General features: G+C 44.3%; 1 protein-coding gene across 5 annotated transcripts in view; it reads left to right on the forward strand.

Moving 5' to 3' along the window:
* The window catches only part of dpp6a (dipeptidyl-peptidase 6a), a 116142-nt gene that overhangs the window by 83618 nt on the left and 6101 nt on the right, over positions 1-26423 (forward strand). For all 5 annotated transcript variants that reach the window (XM_029145876.3, XM_029145877.3, XM_029145878.3 and 2 more), the window contains 15 exons: positions 4479-4577; positions 11102-11196; positions 11285-11359; positions 12207-12259; positions 13353-13434; positions 16481-16601; positions 21741-21895; positions 21988-22085; positions 23017-23140; positions 23220-23258; positions 23388-23495; positions 23702-23793; positions 24485-24532; positions 24626-24744; positions 25813-25884. In XM_029145876.3, the coding sequence (XP_029001709.1) occupies positions 4479-4577; positions 11102-11196; positions 11285-11359; positions 12207-12259; positions 13353-13434; positions 16481-16601; positions 21741-21895; positions 21988-22085; positions 23017-23140; positions 23220-23258; positions 23388-23495; positions 23702-23793; positions 24485-24532; positions 24626-24744; positions 25813-25884 (1380 nt within the window). The remainder of the gene's footprint in view (positions 1-4478; positions 4578-11101; positions 11197-11284; positions 11360-12206; positions 12260-13352; positions 13435-16480; positions 16602-21740; positions 21896-21987; positions 22086-23016; positions 23141-23219; positions 23259-23387; positions 23496-23701; positions 23794-24484; positions 24533-24625; positions 24745-25812; positions 25885-26423) is intronic.

Here is a 26423-nt window from a genome sequence, read left to right on the forward strand (position 1 = left end):
TGTCAAGGATATTTTAGAGGCTTCGGGGATATGGAAATAAGCTCTGCCCCAATAAATTCAGTTCTCAAAGATGCTGCGGAGTAATTAGCCCTAAGTAACTGGGATGGGTGTCGGCGCGCGCCGGGTTGATGAATCATCCTTCAAGGACGGTGGCTGAAGGAGCTGATGTCATTTGTTCCATTTCTTCAGCAGGAATAAACAGAGCGGGCAAATACTGGGACTTGACTCATTCATCAGCTGCTGAGTTTGGTTCTCGCTGTAGGTTTCAGGGGGGAACTGGTTGTTTCATTTCAGTGTCACATCCACTAGCACAGAGACACAAAGAGCTTAGCTCAGCCTGGAAACAGCCTCTGTCTGAACCCAACAGCTTATCAGAGTCACTATTAAAAGTTTTATATGAAACCGAAAAGTGGTTTGTTTTTGATCTGGATCCTTGAGTGATTATGATTCAATATTAGGGTGAAAGGTGAAACATTTTCCTGCAGCATTTTTGAGTTTTGAACAAGATGAGTGTTGGGATTCTTTAGTATTAATAGACTAAACATTTGAGTTCATAGCTGCTTAATGCAGGTTTTTATAGAGTCTGCACTGCATAAAGAAGAAGCACTTCAGATCAATACAATGTTTCTATGATTTAAAGTGTTGTTTTAAGAAGTAACAGAAGCAGCTTGTTGCTGATCTTACTTCTAAACCATAAGCTAGTGGATTTTCAAACACAGTGGTTTGAAAAATGTGCTTTTAATGACTTAAGTGGCCACAACTGACACGAGAGTAAGAGGAATGTTTTACAGTGCAAATGGGCTCAGGAGTGCAAGGTACATCTTTAATGTTCTGTAACTGTTTAAGTGCTTTGGGGGCGATTTTCTCATTAAAATGCAAAATCCAGCACTCACTCACGACAACATATCTGGCTGTAATTACACTTGGAGGGGAAACATTTTGGAAACAAAGGCGTGCGGCTCGGCAGCGGGGAGTCGCAGCTGAGGAGCGCGGCTTGATGGATGTCGCTCCACCGAACGGGCCAGACGCGTTCTAACCGCTGCCGACACCCGCTTTGTTCTCACGCGCACCTCTTCCCCGCATCTGCCGTAACCGACGGTTACAGCCTCTGCACTGAAACAACCGGGTCAGGTGTTCACCACCGGCGCCGGCGCATCCGTCAGCCTGACTGACAGACAGCCGTACGCGGACTCGTCTGTGACAGTTTTCGCTGTGTAAACGCGGTGATCTTTAATTATAAATTCATTACTTCCCCAGTAAACGCTGTCATCTGATGCTGCAGCCTATGTGTCTCCCTGCAGCTAGAGTCTGGTGACTCTGATAATCACACTCGGAGCTGAAGCGATGCACCGAGCAGATGCCTTCAAAGGTGTTTTTGTCCCCCATGATGAAATCGGGGAGGAACTGTGGATCAGTCGGTGGCTGTCCATCTGTTAGGCACAATATGCCGCACACATAGCCGACGCACATGTTGTGAGGGTGATGCAAGCTGTGTCCCTGCAGTATAAAGGCACAGCCAGCTCGTACAGTAGTTCCTTCTTACCCGGACGCTTGCTCAGAATAATATTTCAGAGTTCCTCAAGACACTCAGTCATCGGAGCATGAATATTTATGTTATTGATGCTGACGTATGGGCCCAGGCCCCGGGATCTCAGCAGTGTGCAAAATGCCAGGGTGTTAACATGACAAGTGGAGGATGTTTAGTGTCGTTTCCTGTTGCCAACCTGTGTCTGATCCTCCCACTGTCCCATCCATCGAGTCATTAAGGGCGATTTCCCCGACAGCTGGGATCAAAGCAGGCATCAGATTAAAATGAGGGGATGTGGTCGCAGTCGGGCTCAGCTGAGGAAGCGCCGGCGCTTCTTTGTGTTGCCTGGTAATTAGAAAAGCTCTCGCCGTCTTTCTCTCCCGCTGCCCAGTGTGTCCATTAACGACATGTTATTGATGCTGAAGCTGGCTTTGATCAGTCATTGTTGCTTAATTTGCCTTGGGGCCGAGCGCTTCGCAGTGTGAATATGATATGACGCGCCGGTGGAGGATTTTTCCTTGACCGCCTCAACATAAATTGTTTGTTAATATAGTCAAATGTTGCAGGAACATACTGATGGTGTCACATTTTTAGCCCATGGACCATCAATCTAGCCTCAAAGATCTTCTAGTGCATCTTCGTACAATAGCACGGCTTTATCTTATCACCGACTGATCTTAGTGTGATATTCAAAGCATCTTGTTTTGATATATTGGAGCTGATCTCTCACACCCGTGTCTATTTATAGTCCTGTTGCTATGACAGCTCTTTAATTTGATAAAGGCAGGGGCGTGTCAGAAGTTTCAGCGTGCGAGGGTTTGGATTTGGTTACTGAACAGTTTTTGTGAAGCCGGATGTTCATGCATGAATTCATGAGAGTTAATGTGCCCTCACCTTAAGGCTTGTACTAATCCAGAACCTACAGAAGATGCAGCATCTTTTGGAATAATCAGTTGTGATGTGAAGGGCATGTAGTTTAGCGATGCATTTGAAGCTGCAGCGGGGGCGTTTGGTTCCTCCACCAGTGGATCGGTCCACGTTATGGATCCACCAACTAAAAGCACTTCTATTGTTCTGAAATTCAATACGCAGGTTCATTTTATCCGACTGATGCTCAGGCTTTGAAACCGTTTGAAGGAAAGTAAAAACAAAAAACATAGTGTTGTTTTTTCTGTCTGAATGATTTCATTTGGGTTAAAAATACACTTTAGTTTCCATTTTGATTATTTTCGTTGATGTTTGCATGGAATAATTATCACATTTATATTCTTCTTCTTCGGCCAAGGTTGCATGTGACGGTTGAAATATATCAAATACTGAAGCTTCTTTATTATTTTTTTGACCTTGAGGCAGTTTTTTTCAGCCAGACAGTTCTTACATTGAAGAAATAAATGACTTAAATTATGAACTTTGAAAACTGTACTGCTCTGTAAACATACTGTAAAAGCTCCGGCCTATGAGTGGAATGCATCATCATTAAATTATTTTTAAAAAAAAAGTTTTTATTTTCCCATTTTCTCATTCTGATTACTTTGATGAGGGAGAGTTACAGTAGACATGAGTCAACTTCCCCACAGATATAAACCTACAGGACAAAGCTGAAGGACTAAACCACTCCATATACTGTAAAGTCAGCCTATAACCAAAATATCACAGGTCTTATCCCCATAGCAACCAGCGCGTCCATCAATGACACGACCGAATCCCAAACATCACGTCCCCAAAGTTATTGTTCAACCAAAATATAACTTCAAAGTGTAAAAAGCGAAGCATCTAATCTGCACTAATTCTTTATGCTTTTTATCCTCTCACCACGCGTACGGAGGTGAAATGAGTCATGTTACTGATGAGCACTGATGGATGAAATTAGGCTGAAATGAATTGCAGGCGGCATCTGCTGTAAATATGCACGTCTGGCCTGACGATCAGAAGCCGCACTAGTCTTAATAAAAGGCCTGAGGGAGCCGAGGTGATGCTCGGCTTTGTTACTCCACTCTTGTGTGTTTTATTTTCGCTCTGCCTCAGCTGTGCTTTGTAATTTTTGAAAGGTGAACTGTTGCAGCCTGCAGGAAAAAGTTGTTACGATCAAAAGGAAAGATCAAAAAGTGCCAGAAAGTTATGTCTTCCATTTCATTATGTATTCCCTCAGTTTTTGTTGTCAGGAGTAGAAGTCCTTCCCACCGTTGTTGCCTTTTGCACCTCTCGCCACAGTATCTCCTGCCTTCTTCAGAATGTATGCACGGGTTGGATTCATGCCATTCCCCAACAATTTAAAACTTTCTGACGTTACTACAGCCCACGTCTGATATTACAGTAGTTTTACAATGTCATACGTTTAAACTTTAAGCTGAGTCGCGAAGCAGTGTCTTTCTGTTGGTAGCTACTGTAAATGAGTCTTAAAGCACCTGCCTCCTCAGACTAGTTGAAGAGCTGAGCAGCTGTGTTGCTCCGCTTCCATCCTCCTGCAGCCCGCTGCCAGGTAAACCACAGGCCTTAGCTTAGCAGGGACATTATGTATTCATCACCCCTCCAGCTGTTCTAGTACAGCAGCACCCTTGGTGTTTGGCTTTACTCTCAAAAGTAAAAGAACAACATCAAAAACCTTGTGAATGTGTTTTTAGGTTCAGTCAGTCGAACAGAACAAGGAGACAGATCTGTAGAAGCCTCTTAATGTGGCTCATCTCATTCAGTTGGTGCAGCTTGACAAATCTGATTTGGTTTATTTATTATTCACTCTAATACTTTGTTTATGTCTCAGCGTCTGTAGTTGTTTCGCACTTAATCTGTTTTTAAGTAAACACATGGTGCTTTTGCACACGCGTCTCCATGAGCTCAGCCTCAGACGATGAGTCGTGGGAGCAGCGGCACGGTCTCGCTTCTCGCCTTCGCTGTGAACGTCTGCAACCTTCACCCCAGCGAGCGTCTCATGCTTCTGTTTGTGCCTCTGCAGGTGAGGACAACCGTCTGGCTCTCAAGGGCAAAGTTAGCGTCGGAGACCTCTTCAGGAAAGACTTCAAGGTGCACGACCCCAACGCCAAATGGATAAGCAGTGAGTAATCCTTAAAATGGGTGTTTAACATGAATGGAGTCATAGCTGTGGATAGAGTCTCCTCCGTGTGTGTGTGTGTGTGTGTGTGTGTGTGTGTGTGTGTGTGTGTGTGTGTGTGTGTGTGTGTGTGTGTGTGTGTGTGTGTGTGTGTGTGTGTGTGTGCGTGCGTGCGCGCCCTTGCTGTCTGACGCTCCATATGCTTCAGCAGCCACCCAATTACCTCCAACCGCAACCCTCATTTTTCTTTGATCAATGACAGTGTGTCGACGCCACTATTGTTACAATTCATCACCAGCAATTTCAAATACTTGTCTTTTTAATAGCAGGGGCTGTGACAGAATAAACACTGACAGCACCTCAGGGACCCGGTGCAAGAAAATGATTTACTTTATTTTGTATCAAGGTAAAACAGCGAAGTGATGCAGTCTCACATTCTCAGCGTGGCAGTGAAGAGAATGATCACAGCTCCGAGATCCGTAGCGCTGACGGATTAATGAGGTGGATTTTGTCTCCTCCGTGGCCGACGTAGCTGTCTCCTCCAATCACAGCATCTGAGACGGCTCCCGGAAAACCGTGCAGCTGTTAAATCTCATCTTTACAATGCGATAGGTTATAATTAGAAAGGTAGAAAGCATATTTATGCTATTAGTGACAGGAGAGCGCCAGGGCTCTTCAGCTCCTCCGATGACGAGCTGGATAATTGTTGTGCGTCAGCTTCCCATATGTGTTTAGGGCGGAGACGTCTCTCGCGTGGCTGCGTTGAAGCTGTTTGTGCCTGTGACCCAGGGAGGTTGTAAACAAATCCATCTCGCTCGAATGAGCCCAAACCCAGGTGGCGCTGTACACATCTGGAGGAGCACATCTGCTCCGCAGTGTTCTCCGTCGTCAGGAGCCAGTTCTGATAAAAACAGCTGAGTTTCGACTAAAACAGGACCGCTCTGTATTAACCAGTGGGGTCAATGCAGCGGACACTATAGAAAGGTACAGTAGGTTTGAAGCGAGCCTTACATGCTGCAGCTGCTGCCACGAGACGAGACGTGTCCCGCCTTTCATCACCGCTTTTCTTCTTTGTGTGCTGTTGACAGTTACAGCCTTGATCTTGTGGTATTTTTAGTGTATCATTAGATTCAGCAGACAAGGAGCAGAGGAAGGATCCATCAGCTTATTATTGTGCCTTCATTAGTGTGTCATCTTAACTAAAGGCTCTCGAGCAGCCCGCGTGCTTTCAAGGCCCTTCTATAGAACTGCTAATAATGGATTCTCTGCTTGTGGACTAAAATTGATTTTTCTGCTTTCGCCATGTTTTATTTTTGCTGCTCATGGCCGCCTGTGCCATTCAGTCAATTCCCTGAAGACCCCCTGAAAGTAGCCGCAATAACCCTTAATGATCACACGTACGGCCGGAATGAGTTCCTTATTAGCTTTACTAGCTAGCTCTTTATTGCAGTTGTAGCGATTGTGACTCCTGCCAGTGCAAAGTTTAGGGTGGGGCCGCACTGGAAGTTCAGGAACTTCCAGCTGCAGTTTAAGCATTTGAGCAGTTCGAGCATCTTTATGCTGATCATGATCTGAATTCATCCGTACAGCTCTCTGGTTAAGTAATAGCCTAGTTAACAGCCGCAGCTGATATTCCGCGTCTGGTCTGAGTCAAATAGACACAGTCTCAGCGTCGCTCCCACGCCGCCAAGGTGAAGCCGGCCCTCGGGGACGCGGCGCGGTCCCGCCGAGCAGCTGCTTGCCATTTTAATGGCCTCGTTCCTCTTGTTTGCTGTTCCACGAAGCCTCTTGTCTCGCCGATGTTTGTTAAATACGGGGGAGCCATCTGTAAAGCGGCCGACCCATCGGGACCGCGTAGAACTCTTATCTACCTGACTTTGCGAGGGACTCGTGACTGTGATTTAAAGGAAAGCGCCGCGGCGTTCGTGCGCCGGTGCGCGCATATCGGAGAATTACCTCGTTCCTGAATGATGCACAACCCCTCATGTCTACGGTTTATGTAAAACAATCGCTTGGGAGGAGATTAGCCAGCTGTCCCGCTCCCTTATTGACTTCTCACGACTGTGCTCCCGTGACACAACACTGAGTAATGGTGTGAGCCCCATTTGTTAATGAAGTCTGCAATAGGCCCGTTTCCCAGCGATGAGTCGAATCAGCTCATATAGTCGCTGTAGGCACCAAGTGTTCGAGGGATGTTAAACACAGAGAATGTGTTTAACGGCTTTGGAGAAACCAAACAAAGCATCTGCTTCAAACTCTAAGGGCAGAAGCAGATTTTACCATGTTAGCGATATATGTGTACTTACTTCTAGCTATTGACATTAGCAGCAAGATGCTCTTATAATAATAATAATAATAATGATGATAATGATAGTCTTCCACATAGAAATGAATTCACACGCATTAGCTTCTCTTGTAATATTGCAAACCAAACATAAAACATGGCTGTAAAGTGGCTTTAAACTTTTCACCTGACTGATGATTCCCAGTGTAATCGGCCCCTCGCTCGTTCCTCTTACTCTATCGCGACAGTCGTGCATTTGAGCACAATTTCGCAGCCGCTCGCTGGTTTATTGGCGCCGTGTGAGAACAGAGAGCCCGCCTCCGTGAGAAGCATCAGTCGAGCCGCCTGCGCCGCCTGCAGACTCAGACAGCCCGCGGAGCGAAGACAGAGGTGCTGCGAATCCACCACCCACTCACACACACACACACACGCAAGTTCACAGGGAAGGATGAGACGCGAGCACCGACAAACACTCGCTGCCTCCTTCGCCGCATCCAACACTAATGCTAAATACTTTATTTGGAGTCTTTGCACTTGTTATACTTGGGTTGTAACAGATTTGTACACATCTCCTGTGGTTTTTGCTGGATGGTTGCAGTAAATATTGAAGCGTGTGATTAAGAGGGTCATTCTTGGGAGAGAGATTGTTTACTATGAGTCCAATCGCCGCTGTGATATTTGCTGTCATTACAATTATTGTTATAATTGTTATTACCGGCGCCAGCCTCCCTAATGGCCCTAATTATTATGAGCATGCAGCTCTTTTCTACTTCACTGATTGGCTGGCACGCTGCAAACGCCCTGCAGATACAGGCAGGAAGCGGGTGTGTGTCAGCGGTGACGGAGGTTATGGATTTATGGGGAGCGCGTATGAGCAGCTGCCAGATGCTGATGAAATGACCAGCACCTCAGAGGCAGTGAGTCAAATCAATGACACGACGACTCGCCGATTAATTGGAAATTGAGGCTGCGGGTTTTGGGAAGTTGATAGATGGCTTCTGAATCGTCTCGCGCTCCCTGGGGAGTCGTCTCGCAGCGCCGGAACGGCGGCGGTGGAGTTTTTATAAACTCGACTCTCAGGAAATAATCGACTGTGTATGACACTAACCTACTGTACGTCCCCATCGTCCGGTAGACATCGCTCACGTGTGTTCACGTGGAAGGAGGTCAACGGGGTTTCAACAGCAAGGGGGAAATTAAAATTGTGTTAATTGACTTCAGATCGCCAGGGTCTCAGAAGTAATGGAACAGAAAACCGTTATGCGCCAAAAGGTAGACAGTGTGAAGCAGAAACGCCCGGCCTGTGCTTCCATGTGTGTCTCTGAGTAATGAGGCCAGCAGGCGACGCTGAGTGGCATTTCTGATGAGCGTAAATGAGTCCCGCCGTGTCGGCCGCAGTCCTGGCTGGCTGCGCCCTGTCAGCAGGTTCACACCTGAGGTTTTCACACGTTTGTTTGCCGCACCTTTCAGTCGTCAGCATCTCATTCATCACGTCCGCGCAGAATTTGCTCGAGAGCTGTGGAGGAAAACACAGCGATACGAGGTGAAGACTTTCCATAAATAAAGTGAAATTACCGACGTGCACAAGGAAGAGTTTTCTCCCGTGAGCCCGTCTTTTACATCCCATCGAACCCAATGGGTGGCAGAGATTTAACACCGTGTTACTGCATTGGAAACTTCATTTTATTTAGCCGCTGACAGACGCCATAATTCTCCCCCAGCAGCGTGCGCCGCGTTTATCAGAGCAGTCATCATCTGCAGCCTTCGGCGTGGACAAATGACCTGGAACCCAAAAGAAAAATTCCATTTCATCCTGAACAAGTGCGACCCTGTCTTACCTCCTGGCCACCGCCTAGAAAACCACCTATTTCAACACCTGAGTGGGTTCTGTAAATACATGGTGATGTATTGTGTGAAGGCTGGTGTGTGAGGTTAGCGTCGTTAGGCGGCGCCGGTGATGATTCAGATTCTTTCTTTTTTATTTGGCTGGTGTTGTTCTACAGAAGGACAGGCTGCAGTCTCTTTGTTTTGTTTGCATTTCTAAAGTTAATAACAAAGACAGAATACAAGCAGACATCTTTAACTAATCCTTCAGATCGACATTCGGGAGAACAGCTAATGCAGTAAATGAACTGACAGCTCTTTGATGTGACGTAGTTCTTCCTCTCCACTGTTGTCTAATGCTATTTGAACTTAAGGCTTATTGGCTCCATCATTAAATCCTTAATTTTCTTGATCAGCTTATTGAAAGTCTTTATTTGCTGATGTTTTTCACCAGATTCACTGGTTTGAACCTGGAAACGCAGCTATTAAAATACGTTATTATTGAAACATGATGAGGCAAAAGTTGCTATACTGTTAATGTGAGTTGATTTATATTATATCATTTTTATTGTATTTGCTTTTACATATTGGTTTATATTCTTAGAATAATCAGAAGGAATCAAGAACAAAGTGTAAGACAAATGTATTTAAATGTTTTACACTATGCATCTATTTAAATGTTTTCACACTATGCATCATTAGAAGCATGACGATTGAGCTAAATAGTACAAATTCAACAAGGCAGCTCACTCTGGCTCAGACTTCCTTTGTGCTCACTTCCTGGCTCCCCAGAGTGAGTCTGGGTTAGGGCTGTCCCCAGGGCGGGAGGCTGAATTAATAAGACATACTGCCATGGAACAGTATAGATCAGAGAGGAAAACAGCGCCCTGGGCTAAAGCACAGTGAGTGAAGGTAAAGGAGAAGGAGCCAGAGAGCGAGAGAGAAAGCCGGCGATATGTAGAAGGGAAGGCATACAGTATCGCCCATGTGATATTATATTGTGAGAGAATAGATGGCTCTCCGTCTCTGAAAGAGCAGAAAACAAAGTTGGCGAGGTGAAGGAGGGATGATGAGGTCTAAAATGATGATCTCAGCAGGAGAGCTCATAAAGGGCCCGTTAGGGGGAGGATTCCAGACGTCTGAGGTGCGACTGAGGCGTCCTGAGGCGTGTGGATAAAGGAGATGATGATGAGCGATTCCGTGCGGAGCGCCGATGAAAACGCCGCCTTGAAGAGACGCACGTCTGGGTTTGGAGCGACGGCCCGCTGTGAGAGCAGCAAAATGAACTTCAGTGGGACTCTGACCGCCGCCTTCCTGTTTGCCCTCTTCTCCACAATCACCGTCGCATATGAAAGCAGGCGCTCGCGAGGCGGCGTTCTCATTTACGGCGGTGGTTTGTGAGGGTCCGTCCCAGCCCCTTGTTAGTATGCCGGTGGGTTTTAACGAGGAGACAAAGCTGTTGAGGGGGCGTTCGGCTGTGCCAATCTAAAAAAGTCTCAAACTGCTCTCCCAAGCACGTTCTGAATTAAAGCCATTGTGATGGTAATTTTGTCACCTCTAATGGACAATTAGATATGCCTGCAGATAGAGCACCCTCTGCATAACAATCTCGGGCTTCTAATTACCTCGCCAAATTGCAAGTTGCCCGCGCGCTTATGGATCACTAAGGCAATAAGACGGAGCAGCGTGGATGGATTGAAGGTGAACGGGGGCAGTCGCTGTATTAAACTTATCCTGTGCTGATAAAGGCCTGATGGATGAGGAGCTGCGTGAACTTTAATACATCTGTCAAATAACAGCTCGTTTTAAGGGTTTCCTGCACCGGCCCGAACTCCGCGTCTGCGCTCGAACCGTGCTCTTCCCCGACCGTGAGCAGGTCGTACTCTGCGCTCGTGTGTGTTTTCAGGAGCGTAAGAAAAGTCAGCGGAGGCAGCGTTCTCCATTACTACACTAATGTGAAGCAATCAGGGTTTTTGTGATTTTTAGGAATATGGTTGAACATAATTTCCCTCAACGCTTGTATTACACATCTGGGATTGAACAAAATTTTTAATGAACATCTGTAAAAAGCCATGAATGTAAAAGTGAACCAGCTCTTTCTCTGTGATGAACAGACCACTGCTACTCAGATTCACCAGCAGATCACACAGTCTGTGACTTGAACAGTCTCTTGCTGCTGTCGCTGAGTTACATGTGTTCTGCACATGTTGAGTGTCCTGCGCTTGGGGTTAACGCAGCTTAATTACCGCTCTTGTGGCTGTAAATCATCACTGAGTGCTTCTGCCCAGTTCTGACCCATGCACTCAATTTGAGACTCAACAAACTGTGCAGAGCCTCCGAGGTTTATGAATTCATGCTGCTGTTTTAGTTACTTTTATGTAATTTACGCTCACCTCTTTCCTCTTTCTTGCACCTTCAGGTAATGAGCTGCTGTACCGCAATCGTGAAGGTGATGTCATCAAGTTCAACGTTGACACAGATGAAAAAACTGTCTTGGTGCTTAACAAGAAGTTTGTAAGTCATCTTCTCATTCTCTTCCTGCCACAGTAACAAATCCAAGGCTTCATATTTGTCTATAGAAATATGTCTGTTTGCCTCTCAGGAAATGTACAAAGCCAGCAAGTATGAAGTGTCTCCCGACTTGAAGCATGTGCTGCTGGCCTACAATGTTGCACCGGTGAGCTTCTCATTTGTTTGCCTGTTTTTAAATTAGGACCCTGACAGGCAGATATGTCAGGGGAGGTGGGTTACGGCGCGGTGCTGGAGCGGAGGCACGGGGAGGCAGGGGAAAGTAATCATGGCAGGGGGTGAAGGCCCGTCGCACGGCGCCGCCTGTCAGCGCCGGCGGCCGGTGCCGGCGCGGTCGGCTGGAACTGAAGCAGGGGAGGCAGAAACACAAACAAACCCCAGGGTGCCGCAGGGGGAGACGGGACGCGATTGACAGCAGGACAGGAAGCGTTGGCCGTGAATTGGCGATTATGCTGCAGCGCTACGGACGTACGGCACCTTATGATTACATCATTCCTCTCCACCACGGGCTCGGAGGAGAGAGCTCGTGCCCCTTGTTGGCGCGTGCAGGATGCTGGCACGGACTAAACCCCATATGAACGATATGAGCAGAAAATAGTAGGACACACCAGAGTGCTGTACCGCATGTGTTTGCATTTATTGCTGCAGCCAAGCCTCCATCACCTTGACACATTACACGTCATTGCTAAATAAACAGCGTTTGCATACTAACACACATGCAAACGACCCTGCTTTGAATGCTAACGTGTCTCTAGTGAGTCGTAACATCACGCGTTCCTGCGCAGCTTATAAACAGGGCATTTATAACGCGGACGCCACTGTTTGCAATATGCAGAGCAGTGATTGAAGGGAAACATCGATCATAATGGGACTTTAAATAAAAGTGAAGTTCATGTCATTCGTGCTTTGTCTTATATTATTATTCTATCATCCTGTTAAGTGTGGGTGTTTTATGTTGCGGGTGTCGGGTGACGATGGTTTCTGCCTTCTTCCAGGTGTACCAGTATTCCTACACGGCCTTCTACATCATCTGCAGTCTGAACACTTCGTAAGTACCGTTGGCGGCCGGGCTGCCTTGTTATCGCATCCTGTGATGTCACCTGACCTCGGTGTTTGGGACTAGAGGCGTCTCGTCGCCACCTGTTCACACGGCACCTCCCACAGAGCGCCGACGACCTCAGATCCACCTCTGACGAACACCAAGTTATCTGTGACCTCTATTGGCAGCAAGAGTTATCACAGCATCACAGACTTCACATTGTCATGCCCCCACCCTCGTCCCCCCCGTCCCCCGGTCCCCCGTTCCCCCAGATAACCTCGTGACCAGAGGCATTTTTCACAATTAGATACAAAGCTAGTTGATCAGCAAGGAACTCTAGCAGGTTTCACATGAATATTATATTATATTATATTATATTATATTATATTATATTATATTATATTATATTATATTATATTATATTATATTATATTATATTATATTATATTATATTATATTATATTATATTATATTATATCAAAAAACAATGATAAAAATATAGAAATGCAAATCAAAATTTCTGACATTTAAACACAAGAGAAGAATTAGAGCAGATGAAGTTTCATTCATGATGTTGTGGCTTGTTTTCGCTTCTCACTCCATCCCATTCAATTGCAACCACCAAAGGTTGCAACGAGTGGCAGCTGATGAATTAAGCACTGAGTAATTGTCATTGATCAGTGCTGTGGCTTACTGTACCGATTAGTACACGCCTCACTTATTTTACTTTAAAAGTACTTCTACCTTGGGTCGTGGTACAACAGCTTTGTCAGCAGCTCTCCGGCTCAGAGCCATTTGCATGCTGCCACCCAGTGGTAACGCGCCCAGAAGCCCACCTCAGCATATGACCTCATTCATCCTCAGCCCAAGACAAAGACATAGAGGCAGTGGCACCTCTAATTCTGCAGCCTGCACCGCACAGCACTTTCCCCAATAAGGGGGGGTGACACCGTTATGGCGCCCAGATATTTATGGATACACTTAAACTCGTGTTGTTCTTGTGCCTCTGCGGAGCTGGAGCCAGACGCTGGCTGTGTGTACAGTACAGTACGTGTCTGCACTTTCACCTGACGGCCTTTGGTTTCCTGTGTGTGCACCTCAGGGAGACGTGGAACTTGAACCCGCCGGAGGTGCGAAATGCTCAGCTGCAGTACGCAGGCTGGGGACCCAAGGGTCAGCAACTGGTAAGAGCCGTTCCCATGAAGCCGGTGTCTCGTCTTCTTCCTGCTGGTTCAGAAAAAAAAACAGAAACTGTGGCATAAAATATCAACATAAACAATAGATGGAAGACGGAAAATGTGAAACAAGTCCATGTGGTTAAAAGGGTAAAGTGTGTTACTCTGTGTCCTTCAGATGTTTATAGCTCCTACTATAGAGCTCATTATTTTTCTAAAGTGTTTGGCCAGAAGGACTTTATATTACCATAAATAATTAAGGAGGTTTGTAGTAAAGCCACAAGCTTTAAAGGCCCTATAACTATTTTCAGAAGGACGTCTGAGAACCAAGACGAGTTCAGGATCACATACTGTTGCCTCACCTGTTTCTTCATTTTTCTCCACTTCTCTGCTCATATTTCACTTACTGTAATGTCTGATTAAATGATAAAACATATGAAACACGCTGACAGAGAGTGGATCAAGCAGTGGTGTATCACTCCATGCACACATAAGAATAAGAATAAGAATAAAGATGGAGTCATGGAGTCACATCCAAATGATTATCTTCCAGGGACATTTTATGATGATTCTTTCATCCCTCATGGTTTTAATCATCCTTGTGATTCTCTGAGATTTCCCAGGGAACAAATTTCAAATTAAGCACTGTTGTTTAAATTCCAAGAAGCAATGGTCCTTTGCAAGGCTTGTGAGATGAGTCATCATCCGCCTTCATCAATAGATGACTTCATGAGTCTGAATGAACTTCAGTCCGTTGCTTTACTGAGCTGACTGACTGTAAGTGATTACATCCTGCAGCACAATGCTATTAATTACCTGTTATCTCATTAGTGGATTAATCAACGCAGTCGCTAGATTGATATGGCCTCAAGTTTCCCACCATTAGTCACAAAGTGGTTGTATGTCCAGCAGGCAAGTTGTGTTACTGTGAGAGCGAGCAGCAGCTGGTTCCCCTGCAGGTTCAGATGTCCTCCGCTGAAGAGGTGGAGGTTGAAGCACAATAATATCCATCGGCCAACACAAGCCTTCATATTTAGATGTCTGCGGTTGTTTATTGTGTTTTCTTTGCTGACTGTGTAATGGGTTAAAAATGAATTACATAAAAAACATATAAAACAGCTAAAAACAATAAGTATAATGTTCACTTATGTATTTATAACAGTTAAAATAAGACACCTTAAAACAAATCAATTAGTTCGCTTTATACGTCGGAACTGTCGAGGCGGAACTAATGTTCGATTGTCAGTAGGATTCGTGCTTGTTTTTATGTAACGGTTAGCAATACGAGTAAAGTTTGAGCACGCTGATTAGCAATTTATGTCGCGTGCTTCTATGAAGATCTGAAGTGCGTTTAGTTATTCCCTGCAAGTGAACGCGGCCAACGAGGTATATCATTACAGTACGTTAGAAATATTACGGCGAATATTCAAGCGTTACGATGGTACAAGTAGCACATAATTGAAATTGAATTTATTTTATTTAATTGATAAATGTTATTCTTTGTTATCACAAAGAGAGGAAAACAATAAACGCATAGGAAAAAAATGTCTTGTGTCGGCAGCTAGCTGCATTCATTGTGCCTTGTACTTTGACGTGAACTTGTCACGGCAAGTACTTAAACCGGTCAACAGGTGGCGCCTACCTCTAAAATCACAGAGTTAAATCCAAACTCCTGAATCCTAGAAACAGGCTGAAACTTTGAGCCTCTTTGTTTAAAACTACAGGCTTTGGGAACACTCCTCTCCCTGACACCTGCCAGGCCAGCGAGGTTAACAACTCTTTCATTGTGAGGCAGGTCTGCAGTATTGGCTTACATTGCTTTCTGTTCACCACAGTTGATTTGGAAAGTGGGTTGAAACCAATTAAGAGTAATTGTCAGTGTGCTTTTGGTTGCAGAGAGTTTCGTCTCACGCGCCGAATGCAGGCTGCAAACTTCGTGTAATCCGCTCCAAATATTCTTGCAGAAGATAAATGTGGATCCCAGCCATCGCTGGCAGACTTCTGCCTTCCTTCAGAGAATGGGGGCAGGTCTTCTCTCTGTGCTGTGGCCTAGATTAGCTTCCATACAAGGGCTCCATCTGCACCAAAGTGGCACCAAACCACATGGGCCTGCAGCTCGCGTCTACTCCAGAGAAATTAACTGCGACAGATACTGTGTGATACGCACTTAAAGAGGCACAGACGTATAAGAAATCTTATTTTATTACTTAACCGATTAATAAATGTCACACTCCTGTTACATAGGTGTCATATAATATGAAGAATGGCTCATTTGTCGATTTTTACCTTTTGTGCACTCTAAAAGAGAAGTAGAAAATCGCCATGTAGCAATTGTAGACAGCTGAAGTATTGGATTTCCTGCTGTACTATGTCCCATCATAGGCTTCCCAGAGTGAGTATTTTATACCACGATACCAGCTTGAGGCCACAAGATTCCATAATCCTTGTGATACAGAGTGAGCCTTTTTTTCTGTAATAGCCTGAGATTGATTTCGGCATTGCAGTGGGGCTGTCACATTTTAAAATTCCAGCCCCAAGAGCTGCCCCACCCTTCGGTTCTCACCGTGGGTGCTGATGATCTATTATTCTCTGTAATGAAAGAGTTGACCTTCAGTTATCTTGAAAGCCCTGCAGGCCTATGCAGGAGAGTGTCAAAGTCAAAATCTGGTCCCAAGGTTTCCCTTCTTATCAGAAATTGAAAAGGCTTTTTTTCGTTGCGCTCTTTGTACTATTGTCAAAAACGTTGGCTTCCCTCCTATCGAACGGTGCTGTTGCAGAAAGCGTCAACTGATCTCCTGCATGTGGCAGGTGAAAAACTCCATGCTAATGCATGATTCAACCCCCGGGAAGATCTTCTGAGTGATACCGCGTTTTCCCCTCTGTTGAAATGTCTGATAAAATGTGTTGGTGTACAGTACATAGCACACTGTGATCTGGATTTCCTTTGTGCGTCGTGGTTCTTTAAAATTATTAATAACTACTTTCAATAAATGAATTTAACATCTTGCAAATCACAGTTTATATTAAAGACTGTTTCCTCCTTTTGCTTTTGCAGATCTTTATTTTTGAAAACAACATCTATTATCGCTCTACGGTGGAGAGTCGTTCCATCCGCTTGGTCTCCACTGGAAAGGAGGGTGTCATCTTTAACGGGCTCAGTGACTGGCTCTATGAAGGTAGGAGAAAAGAAACTGGGATTAATGATTGACTCCCTCATCTACTGCATTTCACATTTGATTTCATTTAAAATGGAAATTTTGTCAATTTGCCTCTGCCTTGAAAAGCAGCCTTGAACATGAATGAGTGTTCTACATGGTTCGACTTCTATTCAGCATCAGCAGGTGCTGCACACACTCCGACACAGATGCCGCGGCGCTCTCCAAACGCCGGCGCCGCCACTCCAAGCTCACCTGTGTGCCTTGCAGGCGAATAGGGAAGAAGTGGGGACGCTGTATTAGCATTTAGCTAATGAATTCATCCGCGCCGCACTGGGTGCTCTCTGCTCCAGCGGAACAGTGTTTTAATAAGCGATAAGAGAGGGAGATGGGTAGCAGCCGGCTCGTAGATAAAACGGATGAGAAGTGGAGAGAGCGTGAGTGTTTCATACAACAAGCCGTTAATCCTGGAGTCACTATGGAACCATACATATCGCTCTGATAGAGTGAATGGCTGCAACCCAGGAGGCGCCTGAGAACTTGAAGCGTCTGAGAAGCTGTGACTCTGGTTATCTGAGGTCAGCCGTTCACATGGACATTAGCTGTGTGGTTGTTTCCTCCGCTTACACTTAACGTCGTTGACCCCTGACTCCTCTTATTCCCACATTAGCCAGCTTGACATTTGAAACCCCGTCCATCCTTCAAGAGCAATATCCATGCTCAGCCATTTAAACATTAATCAGCGCGATATTGCAGCGTCTAACCCCCCCAACTCATATTTATGGGCTGCTGAAGGCCTGATAATTTACTCTCATTATTTATTGAGCAGATAAGTCACAGAGACATAAAAAAACAGAACTGGCTCCAGAATGTTGAGATAACAGTAAATGATGGAAACAGAAAAACTCTGTTTTGTTTATTGCAACTAGTAAATAGAGATTTAATGTCGATGTGCTTAACCCCTCCCTTAGTGCGATAAAAAGAAGGATAACTCACATATTGGGTGGTGCTAATATTATTTATTTATGTTGATTCCAGATAATCTACATCTAGTTATACTGTATTGTTGCTATGTTTTAGGATTGTTCTGCAGCTTTGGCTAATGCCACTGCTTAAGAATGGTCTTTTCTCCTTCATAACCTTTTATTTTCTTTTAATCTTGAATTTAACAGCATGAACATAGACTATATATATGTTTTTGTGGCTGCTTAGGACACATCCAGATTTATCTAGCCGTGGTTTTCCATTAATATATATCCATATAATTAATGCTGATGGCTTTAGAATAAGATGTTAAACAAGAAAATCACAGTTGGCTGTGATATTTGGCCACCCTGTTGGGTATAAATTTTATATGCAGCACAAGCAGCCGATGATGATCACGAAAGGTCATTTTAATTCCAATTACTGATCCCTTTGGAAAAAGTGTATCTATAAGCCTCTAAATAGATTTGGCGCTGGCCCAGTGGCGATGCCAGGAGACCTTAGAAACAGAGCCAGGGCTCGGAATGTTTACATTTATCAGCAACACTGCAAGGCCGGAGATTTCCAATGCTAATGACTCAGGTTGTGCTCTGGCCAAGGTCAAGCTGAGGCTCAGACTGCCGCCGAGGAGAAATGAGGTCTTAAGCGCTTCCTGTCGCCGCGCAGCCGATTTGATGCCCGGGGGTGAAAGGTTGGCAAATAATCTCCCCGGCTTGGATATCCTGTGGCTCGCTGTGCTGTCTTAATCCCTGAATGTGAATGTGCGTTTGTAGTGTGCGTGCACGAGAGGCAGAAAGGGGACGAGAGAACAGGGAAAATTAAAAGCAAAATTAAAAAAATAAAAAAAGAGGAAAAACGCAGAGACTCAGCCAAGAGCCCTGTTGCTGCGTGTAAGAGTCCAGAATGCCTCCGGAGAATTTCAAGTGTTCTGTCATCTGTCTGATTATTGAGGCTGTACTGATACTGACACATCCTGCAGTGTGACGCAGCCCGAGGAAGCAGCTGCTTATTGGGCTCTGGTGAACAGAGATAAAAACCCAGCGTTGCTTTGATTTGAGTCATGTTTGCCCCATAGATGTTTGGCTAGATGACTGTTTGCAACGGGAGCCTTGTTCTCAGGCTTGTTTCTGTTTATCGCTCAGTTTGTGCCGAAGCCTGCGGGGCATGGAGTAACCACATAATCAACACTTGTGAGCTGGAAAGGGGAACGAGCAATAAAGGAAATAAAATGTTGGTTTTAGTGTGATGCGAATGCGAGCTGAAGCTGATACCTTAGTACATGTGAGCTGCTCCGCTTGTAGTTTAGTTTTAAGACACTTGTGAACAAAGTTGTCCTGCTTAAGAGATCTGCATGCGAGTGATGTGACATCTTTAGGAGCCGGAACATGCATGCAGATGTAGTCACCTCCTACAGAAGCTGTCTCCTACAGTAAGCTGGTGGAGAATCGTGGAAGCTGAACCTCTGGAGGAAAGTTCAGTTATGGGTCAGTAAGTTCCTACAGGATGGACCAGTGTCTTAACATGTACAACTTGTATCTTTGGCCCTTCAGGCCTGAGCTCCTACTGCGTGTCTGTGGTCCTACTGCATTATGGCTCTCGTCATCCAAACAGCTTTATGTTTCTGTTAAATCCTTAGGCATCAAGCACAGACTGTGCTTCCACAGACTTTGAATACGCTCATAAGAGTCTCACCTCGCTTTGTCATGTGCCTCGTTGTCATGCATAATTATCACTTGCGCTGCCGCCACCGCCTCAGTCTGCACAGCGGTAACATGACTAGTATTTATAGTAGCAGCTTCTTCTGTTGGCTGAGGACTAGACTATTACGTCATCGACCCTTCACAGCGAACCAGGAGACCAGACATGTTGTGCATTTCAGATTATAGCTGAAGAACAAAGCAAATCACGCTGCTTTTCCAGAATAATTTTTTTCCTGATGTTGATGTAGAATTGATAGTTTGGTGCTTTGCTGGGTTATTAATACAGGATGCAGACGATACCATGATCCCAAAGCATGTTTGCAGTAGGTTGACTCCCACACCTGGACCCTTTATGTAGTTCTGCATCAGACACAGGAGCTAGAACAAAAGCTCGACTTCTCTCCATACCTGATGGTTTCAGCGTGTGACACTACTGCCCTCTGTTGGACGCCTGGCAGCGTTTTCCTTTTTAAAGGGACGTTCCATGGGTCACTTTGGCATCACAAATTATTAATGCTGCAGTGCTACCGCATGACTAACATCTCCAGTTGTAGCTTTTGCTCTGAAATAACCAGTTGTTTGATTGGATTTCTTCTCTTTTGTTAGCTCAGGCTGAATCTGTCACCTCGCCCTCAATATTTTACACTGACCATTTGACTCTGGGTATCTCATGAATTAATGATGCCCTGTGCTCTGTGAATAATGAGGTCTACACAGCGGGACGGAGAACATGGTGAGGGCAGACGAACCTCCGACAGCTTGGTAATCAGGAGAAAGAAATTGAGAGTTGGCTCATCAGAAATGCCGCTGCACACCTTTCTCCCTCTGCTACCACTCGGGCGCTCGCTTCTTTTATTGCTTTATTTTTGTTGTGATGCGCACATCAGGATGCTTCTGGAAACTCAGCCACTTTTTCCTTGACTAGCCAAGGTGACCGGGCGTCCCCAGCCGAGCGGATCCGACAGCCCGGCGGTTCCACTCAGCATGGAAAGCTTTTTAAGCATCCGCCAGTGAAGTCGGCAGACAGCAGCGGAACTGGCCATGCAGGAAATCATTTTTACACATGATTTTTTTTTTCATCCCATCGCTTGCAAATGCAGCATAAAGCTGTGCTGCTCCGTTCATTACCAGACGGCGCGATGCAATCATTCCCCGCCGAGCTCTGCCAGCAGGGTGCAGGTGGACACTCCAGGCTGGGCGGGAGAGCAAAGATTAACAGGACTGAATTAGTACATTAGCCCCATTTCTTTACATGTCGATGGAATACAGATGTCTGGTAGCAGTGACCGGTAGAAAGACACAGCCACCACAACACATTAGAGCAGATTCATCTGCAGAGTTTGTCAAAAGCGTATCAAGGAAACCCAGCGAGCGTGCACAGTTAATGGAAATGCTAATTGCTCGTTGATGCCTGTTAATTCCCTGAAGCCAGCACCCAGTTCCACAGATAAACAACATTAATGACATTTTAATTGCTGGAGTTGATGTATAAGTTGATTTAAACGTAGCTCGCGGCGGGCTGTGGGAAGGCGTCGGACAGTTTTGGTCGCTCAAGTTTAATAACGAGGCGCGATTGTGACTGCGGTACTTTGCGTTGTCAGAAAGTTCTCTCAACACAGAGGTATTTGCATAATTCCTTAGTGAGTCACCGTGTCCTGACTGTGTGTGTGTGTGTGTGTGTGTGTGTGTGTGTGTGTGTGTGTGTGTGTGTGTGTGTGTGTGTGTGTGTGTGTGTGTGACACAACAGACCTGCTCCTCTGCCCAATTATTTCCAGTTTTGACTGGAGTGTGTGTGTGCGCCATCGCTACATAAGACACACACTTGCACTCGAGGCAGCGGGTCAAGTCTAGTTTCATGGACAACGGAGCACAAGCACCAAAAGATAACAAGAACCCAGAAAGGAAAGTCATCTGGTGAACTACACTGAGTATTTGGACCGTACCTGGTGGGAAATTGCTGTTTGGTGTATTTATTTTTTCAGTTTTGGTCGATTGGCTGCGTGAAGATTAGAAGCCAGGTGATTTATGACCTGCACTTTGTTGTGTGTTCCGCAGGTCTTAGAGAGGAAGTGCAGCCATATCAAACGGGTCAGGTACAGAATTAGTAGCGTGGACCGCTGAGTGTGGAGGATTGTGTGCCAGCTTTAACCTGATTTTGTTGCACTACTCGTTTACATTTATTATTAACTGTGATTTATTTTTGGTATTGCAGTTTTTGCTTAGTCCAATTTGCAGTAACATAAAATGCTTGACTTTATGTCCCTTAAGTTATATGATGACTGTTTAATGCATGGACTTCTCCTGCTGCAGCACTTAAAACACATTCTACCCAGAACACCTGTTAATTTCTAACCCTTACAAGGAGCAGGGTTGCTGCTCTTGGCCTGCAGCCATGTAATTAACTTTAGCTTCTGCTGTTTGAGGTTTTTATTCACTGCCATTATGATCAGTGGACGTTGCGCTCTGACTCTTCCAGAGGAGGTATTCCATTCCCATATTGCACATTGGTGGTCTCCAGATGGCGCCAGGTTGGCATATGCCACCATCAACGACACTCTGGTGCCCAGGATGGAGCTGCCAATGTTCACAGGCACACCCTACCCAATGGGGAAGGAGTATCACTACCCTAAGGTGCAACAGCCCTTGACTAAGTAGTTCTGTTTTTGCAACCCTGTGGATTATATTGCTCATAAATCTACTGGGTGTTATGTGGTTTTGTTCAGGCCGGAGAGGAGAACCCGGTCATCACGCTGTACGTTGTCAACCTGAACGGGCCTCTTCACACCATCGAGATGAGGAGACCTGATGATCCCAGGATAAGGTGAGCAGTCAAAGCACTCTCTACGCTCATACTATGCATATTATACAGAACCAGAGGTGTTCATGGGTTACTTGCTCCCAAAAGAGCTAAAGTAAAATCTCATCTAAGTTAATTAAGATATTCCTTTGATGCACTGAGTTGAAACAAAAAGTAAGAATGACAGGGCCAAAGGTATTGTTTTTTTTTATTCAAACCATGTTTCAGTATTAAACTACAGTAAATTCAGTGCCATGAACAGGGCCAGTGAGACCACTGACAGAGGAACTACTCTGGTAAGAAGCCATATCATGGTGCCATAAAAATGTAGAACTCTGCCAATTAATTATAAAGGGGGTAATTATTTTGAGTTTTTTGTTATTTCAATTAACAGATACCTTTAAAAAACAAATTTAAAATGGTCCAAACATAGTGGATATTTTCTCTTTGTTCTTTTTGAAGCAATAAATCTATAAACACTTGGTTCTGTCTGTCATGGAAACATTCAGGGTGTTGCTTGATTTCATAAAGAGGGATAATAATTATGTTCTTTGCTGGTATATAATAATTATCTATTCCCATAGTCATCTGCTTAGTGCTACATACACAGCTATAATTTAGACTTTAACAACATGCTGTATTTGTGCTGCATTAAAAGTCTGTTTCTCTGTCTTGTTTAATGTGATCTCGTGTTAGCTTCCATTAAGTTACTGCTTCAGTTTGCTGTGCTCACATTTCTCCAGTTTCTCTTGCTCTCGTTGACTGTGGCTCATTATACAGTACTGTGCTGCTTGGATGTCTCAGTTTTTCCTCTAGAGATCATTAGTATTTTATTGCTTTTTAAAATTCTATCCTGATTTGCAGTTAGTGACCAGAAACATTTTAGCTCTACAGTATATTTGTCTCTGTTGTCGTTTACCCGCTGTCGATGGTGATTTATTTCTCTGTTTTTTAGTGAATATTATGTGACTATGGTGAAATGGGCCACGACCACCAAACTGGCCATAAACTGGCTAAACAGAGCTCAGAACATCTCGATACTCACGCTGTGTGAGGCCACAACGGGAGTCTGCACTAAGGTACAGATTGACCCCATGCTGTAAATATGGAAGGCTGTTTTTTCATGGGTGAATGAAACCTGCTTTACTGATTTTACAGAAACATGAAGATGAAAGTGAAGGGTGGCTGCACAGACAGGTCAGAAAGCAAACACACACACACAGCTGCTCATTAAAGGGACTGTAATTACTATTCTATGTTCCAAATTGATTTTTATACTGTGGTATTATCATGCTTTAAGTCCCTGGCTTTAAAACTTTCTCTCAGAATGAGAAGCCGCTGTTTTCCAAACATGGCCTGAAGCTTTTCTTCACCCGAGCCATTCCTCAAGGAGGCCGGGGGAAGTTCTTCCACATCTCTATGTCAATATCCCAGGTAAAAAATATAAGAAACATAAAACTTTAATTTGTTATGAGTTCATTTGTTTTGCATAGTAAGGCCACAGTTTTTGAATACAATTAATATATTATTGCTATTTGATCTGCAATGGGTGTCTTTCAACAGCAGAAAATAATTTCCTCTCAATCTAAGATAATATTTTTAGGCAGTAGTACAATACTCTTTCTTCTCCTTGGTTACAGCCGAACACCAGCACAGACACGCTGCAGTCCATCACTTCTGGAGACTGGGATGTCACCCAGGTCTTGGCCTACAATGAGGAGAGTCAACTGATGTGAGAACGCACAAACCACCACCATCACCAGCTCACAGTAGAAACTTATTTATTGGACCATTATAATTTGTTGTCGAGCCTTCTCTCCTTCTGTCCTAAAGGGGAAACACAGGACTAGATCTTGGTCAGACAGTATATATGTCAGTATTCGCTGTACTCTGTCCATGGTGCTGAAACATTCAACTGCAGACTTTCAGCACCATGGACAGAGTACAGCGAATGAGATTGATTGCTGCTGTCCAGCAGGGAAATGATCCTGTTTGTCAAACTGTACACTAATTATGAGGCATAAGTATGTAGCGCTGCTGCATTTTAAAAAGGCAACCATATTTATTTTGCATTGTGGTGAGCCTCACGTTCTTCAGACAATCAACTGCTCAGTGTAAACACCTCATGTTGAACTATGAGGTCACACCCATGCTCCGCTATGAGTCAGACACACTCACACAAACAGTCTCACATGTGTGCAGAGACACTGCCAGAATCATGATTTCTAAGGTGCTAACAGATCACTACTTCTGTATTAACAGGATTTGTCTACTCTTCTCTCCATCGTTCAGTCCAGATGATTAAATTTCTCTGCCTAATTGATTGGCTGCAACAAAAACAACAAGAAAACTAACAAAAAATCAAAACCAAATCTTTCATTTAACATTAACATTATGATGTTTTTGTTTTTTTGTTAATGTAGATACTTCTTGAGCACTGAAGATGGTCCTAAGAGAAGGCATCTGTACAGGTAAATAGGTTGTTTAACCTTTGGGGTCTAACATGGAAAAAGTGAACAGGTTGCTCATTTGGACCTTCAACATCGTCTTCTTGGTTTCCACAGCGCCGACACCTTTGGTTCATTCAATCGCAGATGCTTGACGTGCGCCTTGTCCAGCAGCTGTGGTTACATCGATGGTTCTTTCAGCCACAACATGAGCTACTTCCTGCTTAAGTGCCAAGGTAACTGCAGTCTGCCTGATCATCTAAGCTATGATTTATAAGTTTAGAAATAATTTTTACTATATTTTTTCTATACTGGCATATTTTTTCACAACACAATACACTAATGTATTTTTTTATTTTTTGATGACATGACTATACTATAGCATATTTTGGACTACATACTGTATACTAAGGCATTTTTGACAGCATACTACAACATACTCAGATATTAATCCTATATTAATCCAACATCCTAGTGTTGTATGTCATCAAAAATGCCTTAGTATAATATTTAATCAAAAAGTAGTATAGTACTATAGTAGTGCCATAGTTGTAAAGAACTATGAAAAGAATCACACCTTTGTAAAAAAATATGTATAGGATGTTGTCACAAAATGCTTTAGTGTGACATCAAGAACTATGTTTTAGTAACGTATTTAGTCAAAAAATATACAATAGTATAGAATGTCATCAAAAACATGGCTTAGTATAGTCAGAAAATATGCCATAGTATAGTATGTTGTCATAAACTGCCTTAGTATAGTATTTTGCTCCTGTAGCTCATACATTTGTAATCCTCCTCCTGCACCCTGCCTTCAAGAATTTATACACTAAGGTTATAATATGATTACCACAAGGAGAGAGAGAGAGTGGAAGGGGAAAATATAGGATGAACAAAGCAAATGGGCAGTGTTGTTTCCACCAAAGCCATTACCAATGTTTCTGTACTGCTCCTAATCTGCCATAGTACCATACATCAGTCACTTAATGTACACCACTGTCTCTCCTCCCTCAGTTTTAAGGCTTAGCTAGAAGGACTTAGCTTCTGTTTGTGGCCTAGATGTGGAACAGCTATTTCAAATATTGCATTACATAAATCGAGTAGATTTCCCTCTTTCTCTGACGGACAAAAGATCTGGGACATCTCTCTGCCTCTGCCTTTTTCATCTCATGTGCAGGCGCAGGAGGCGACACATCATTTCACACTGTGCTCTTGCCTAACAGGAATTAAACTTACAATATGTGCACCTGCATTTTACAAATAAATGCAACTGAATTTTTTCACTCCCTGCTTTGTCTCATCAGGCCCAGACATTCCCTTTGTATCAGTTTACAAGACGCAGAGAGACGCAGAGAGTGAGACCCAAGACAGAGAAAGTGAGTATTCACTGTACAATGACTAAATTACTTTCCTGGAATGTGACATGTTTAGGACAATGCATGTGGCCCATAGTATGCAGATACATATGATCTTGTCAAACGTGCTGTGCTTCAGTGCAGAACGACCACCTGTTCACCGAGTCAGTGTTTGTCTAGGAGCCAAGTCCAGCATGAGGCAGTAATCACATTACCCTTCACAATGGCTGTGCTCATTAAATTACGACCTGTCCAACATCCATATCTGCATGCTCAAATTTGATTACTGCAGTGAGTGTCGTCTTTACCAGTATGAGGTCTCTGAGAACAAGCAATCAATTCTAATAACCATGAAAGATTCCATTCAAATGTCAAACACAATCTAAACTCCACCCAGAGCCAAGCCCAGGTCCTGGTCCACGTTCCTACTTCAAGGAGACACTGTAAACCACCACATCTGTCTACGAAGCAGACTTCTAGTTAATGGTTTGCAGCCTGTCGGCCTCTTGGTTGGTGGATAAAGAATGGAACAACTCACATCACTGTAGCGGCTGCTAGCA

This window comes from Betta splendens, chromosome 4, assembly GCF_900634795.4.
Source record: "Betta splendens chromosome 4, fBetSpl5.4, whole genome shotgun sequence".
Taxonomy (NCBI): domain Eukaryota; kingdom Metazoa; phylum Chordata; class Actinopteri; order Anabantiformes; family Osphronemidae; genus Betta; species Betta splendens.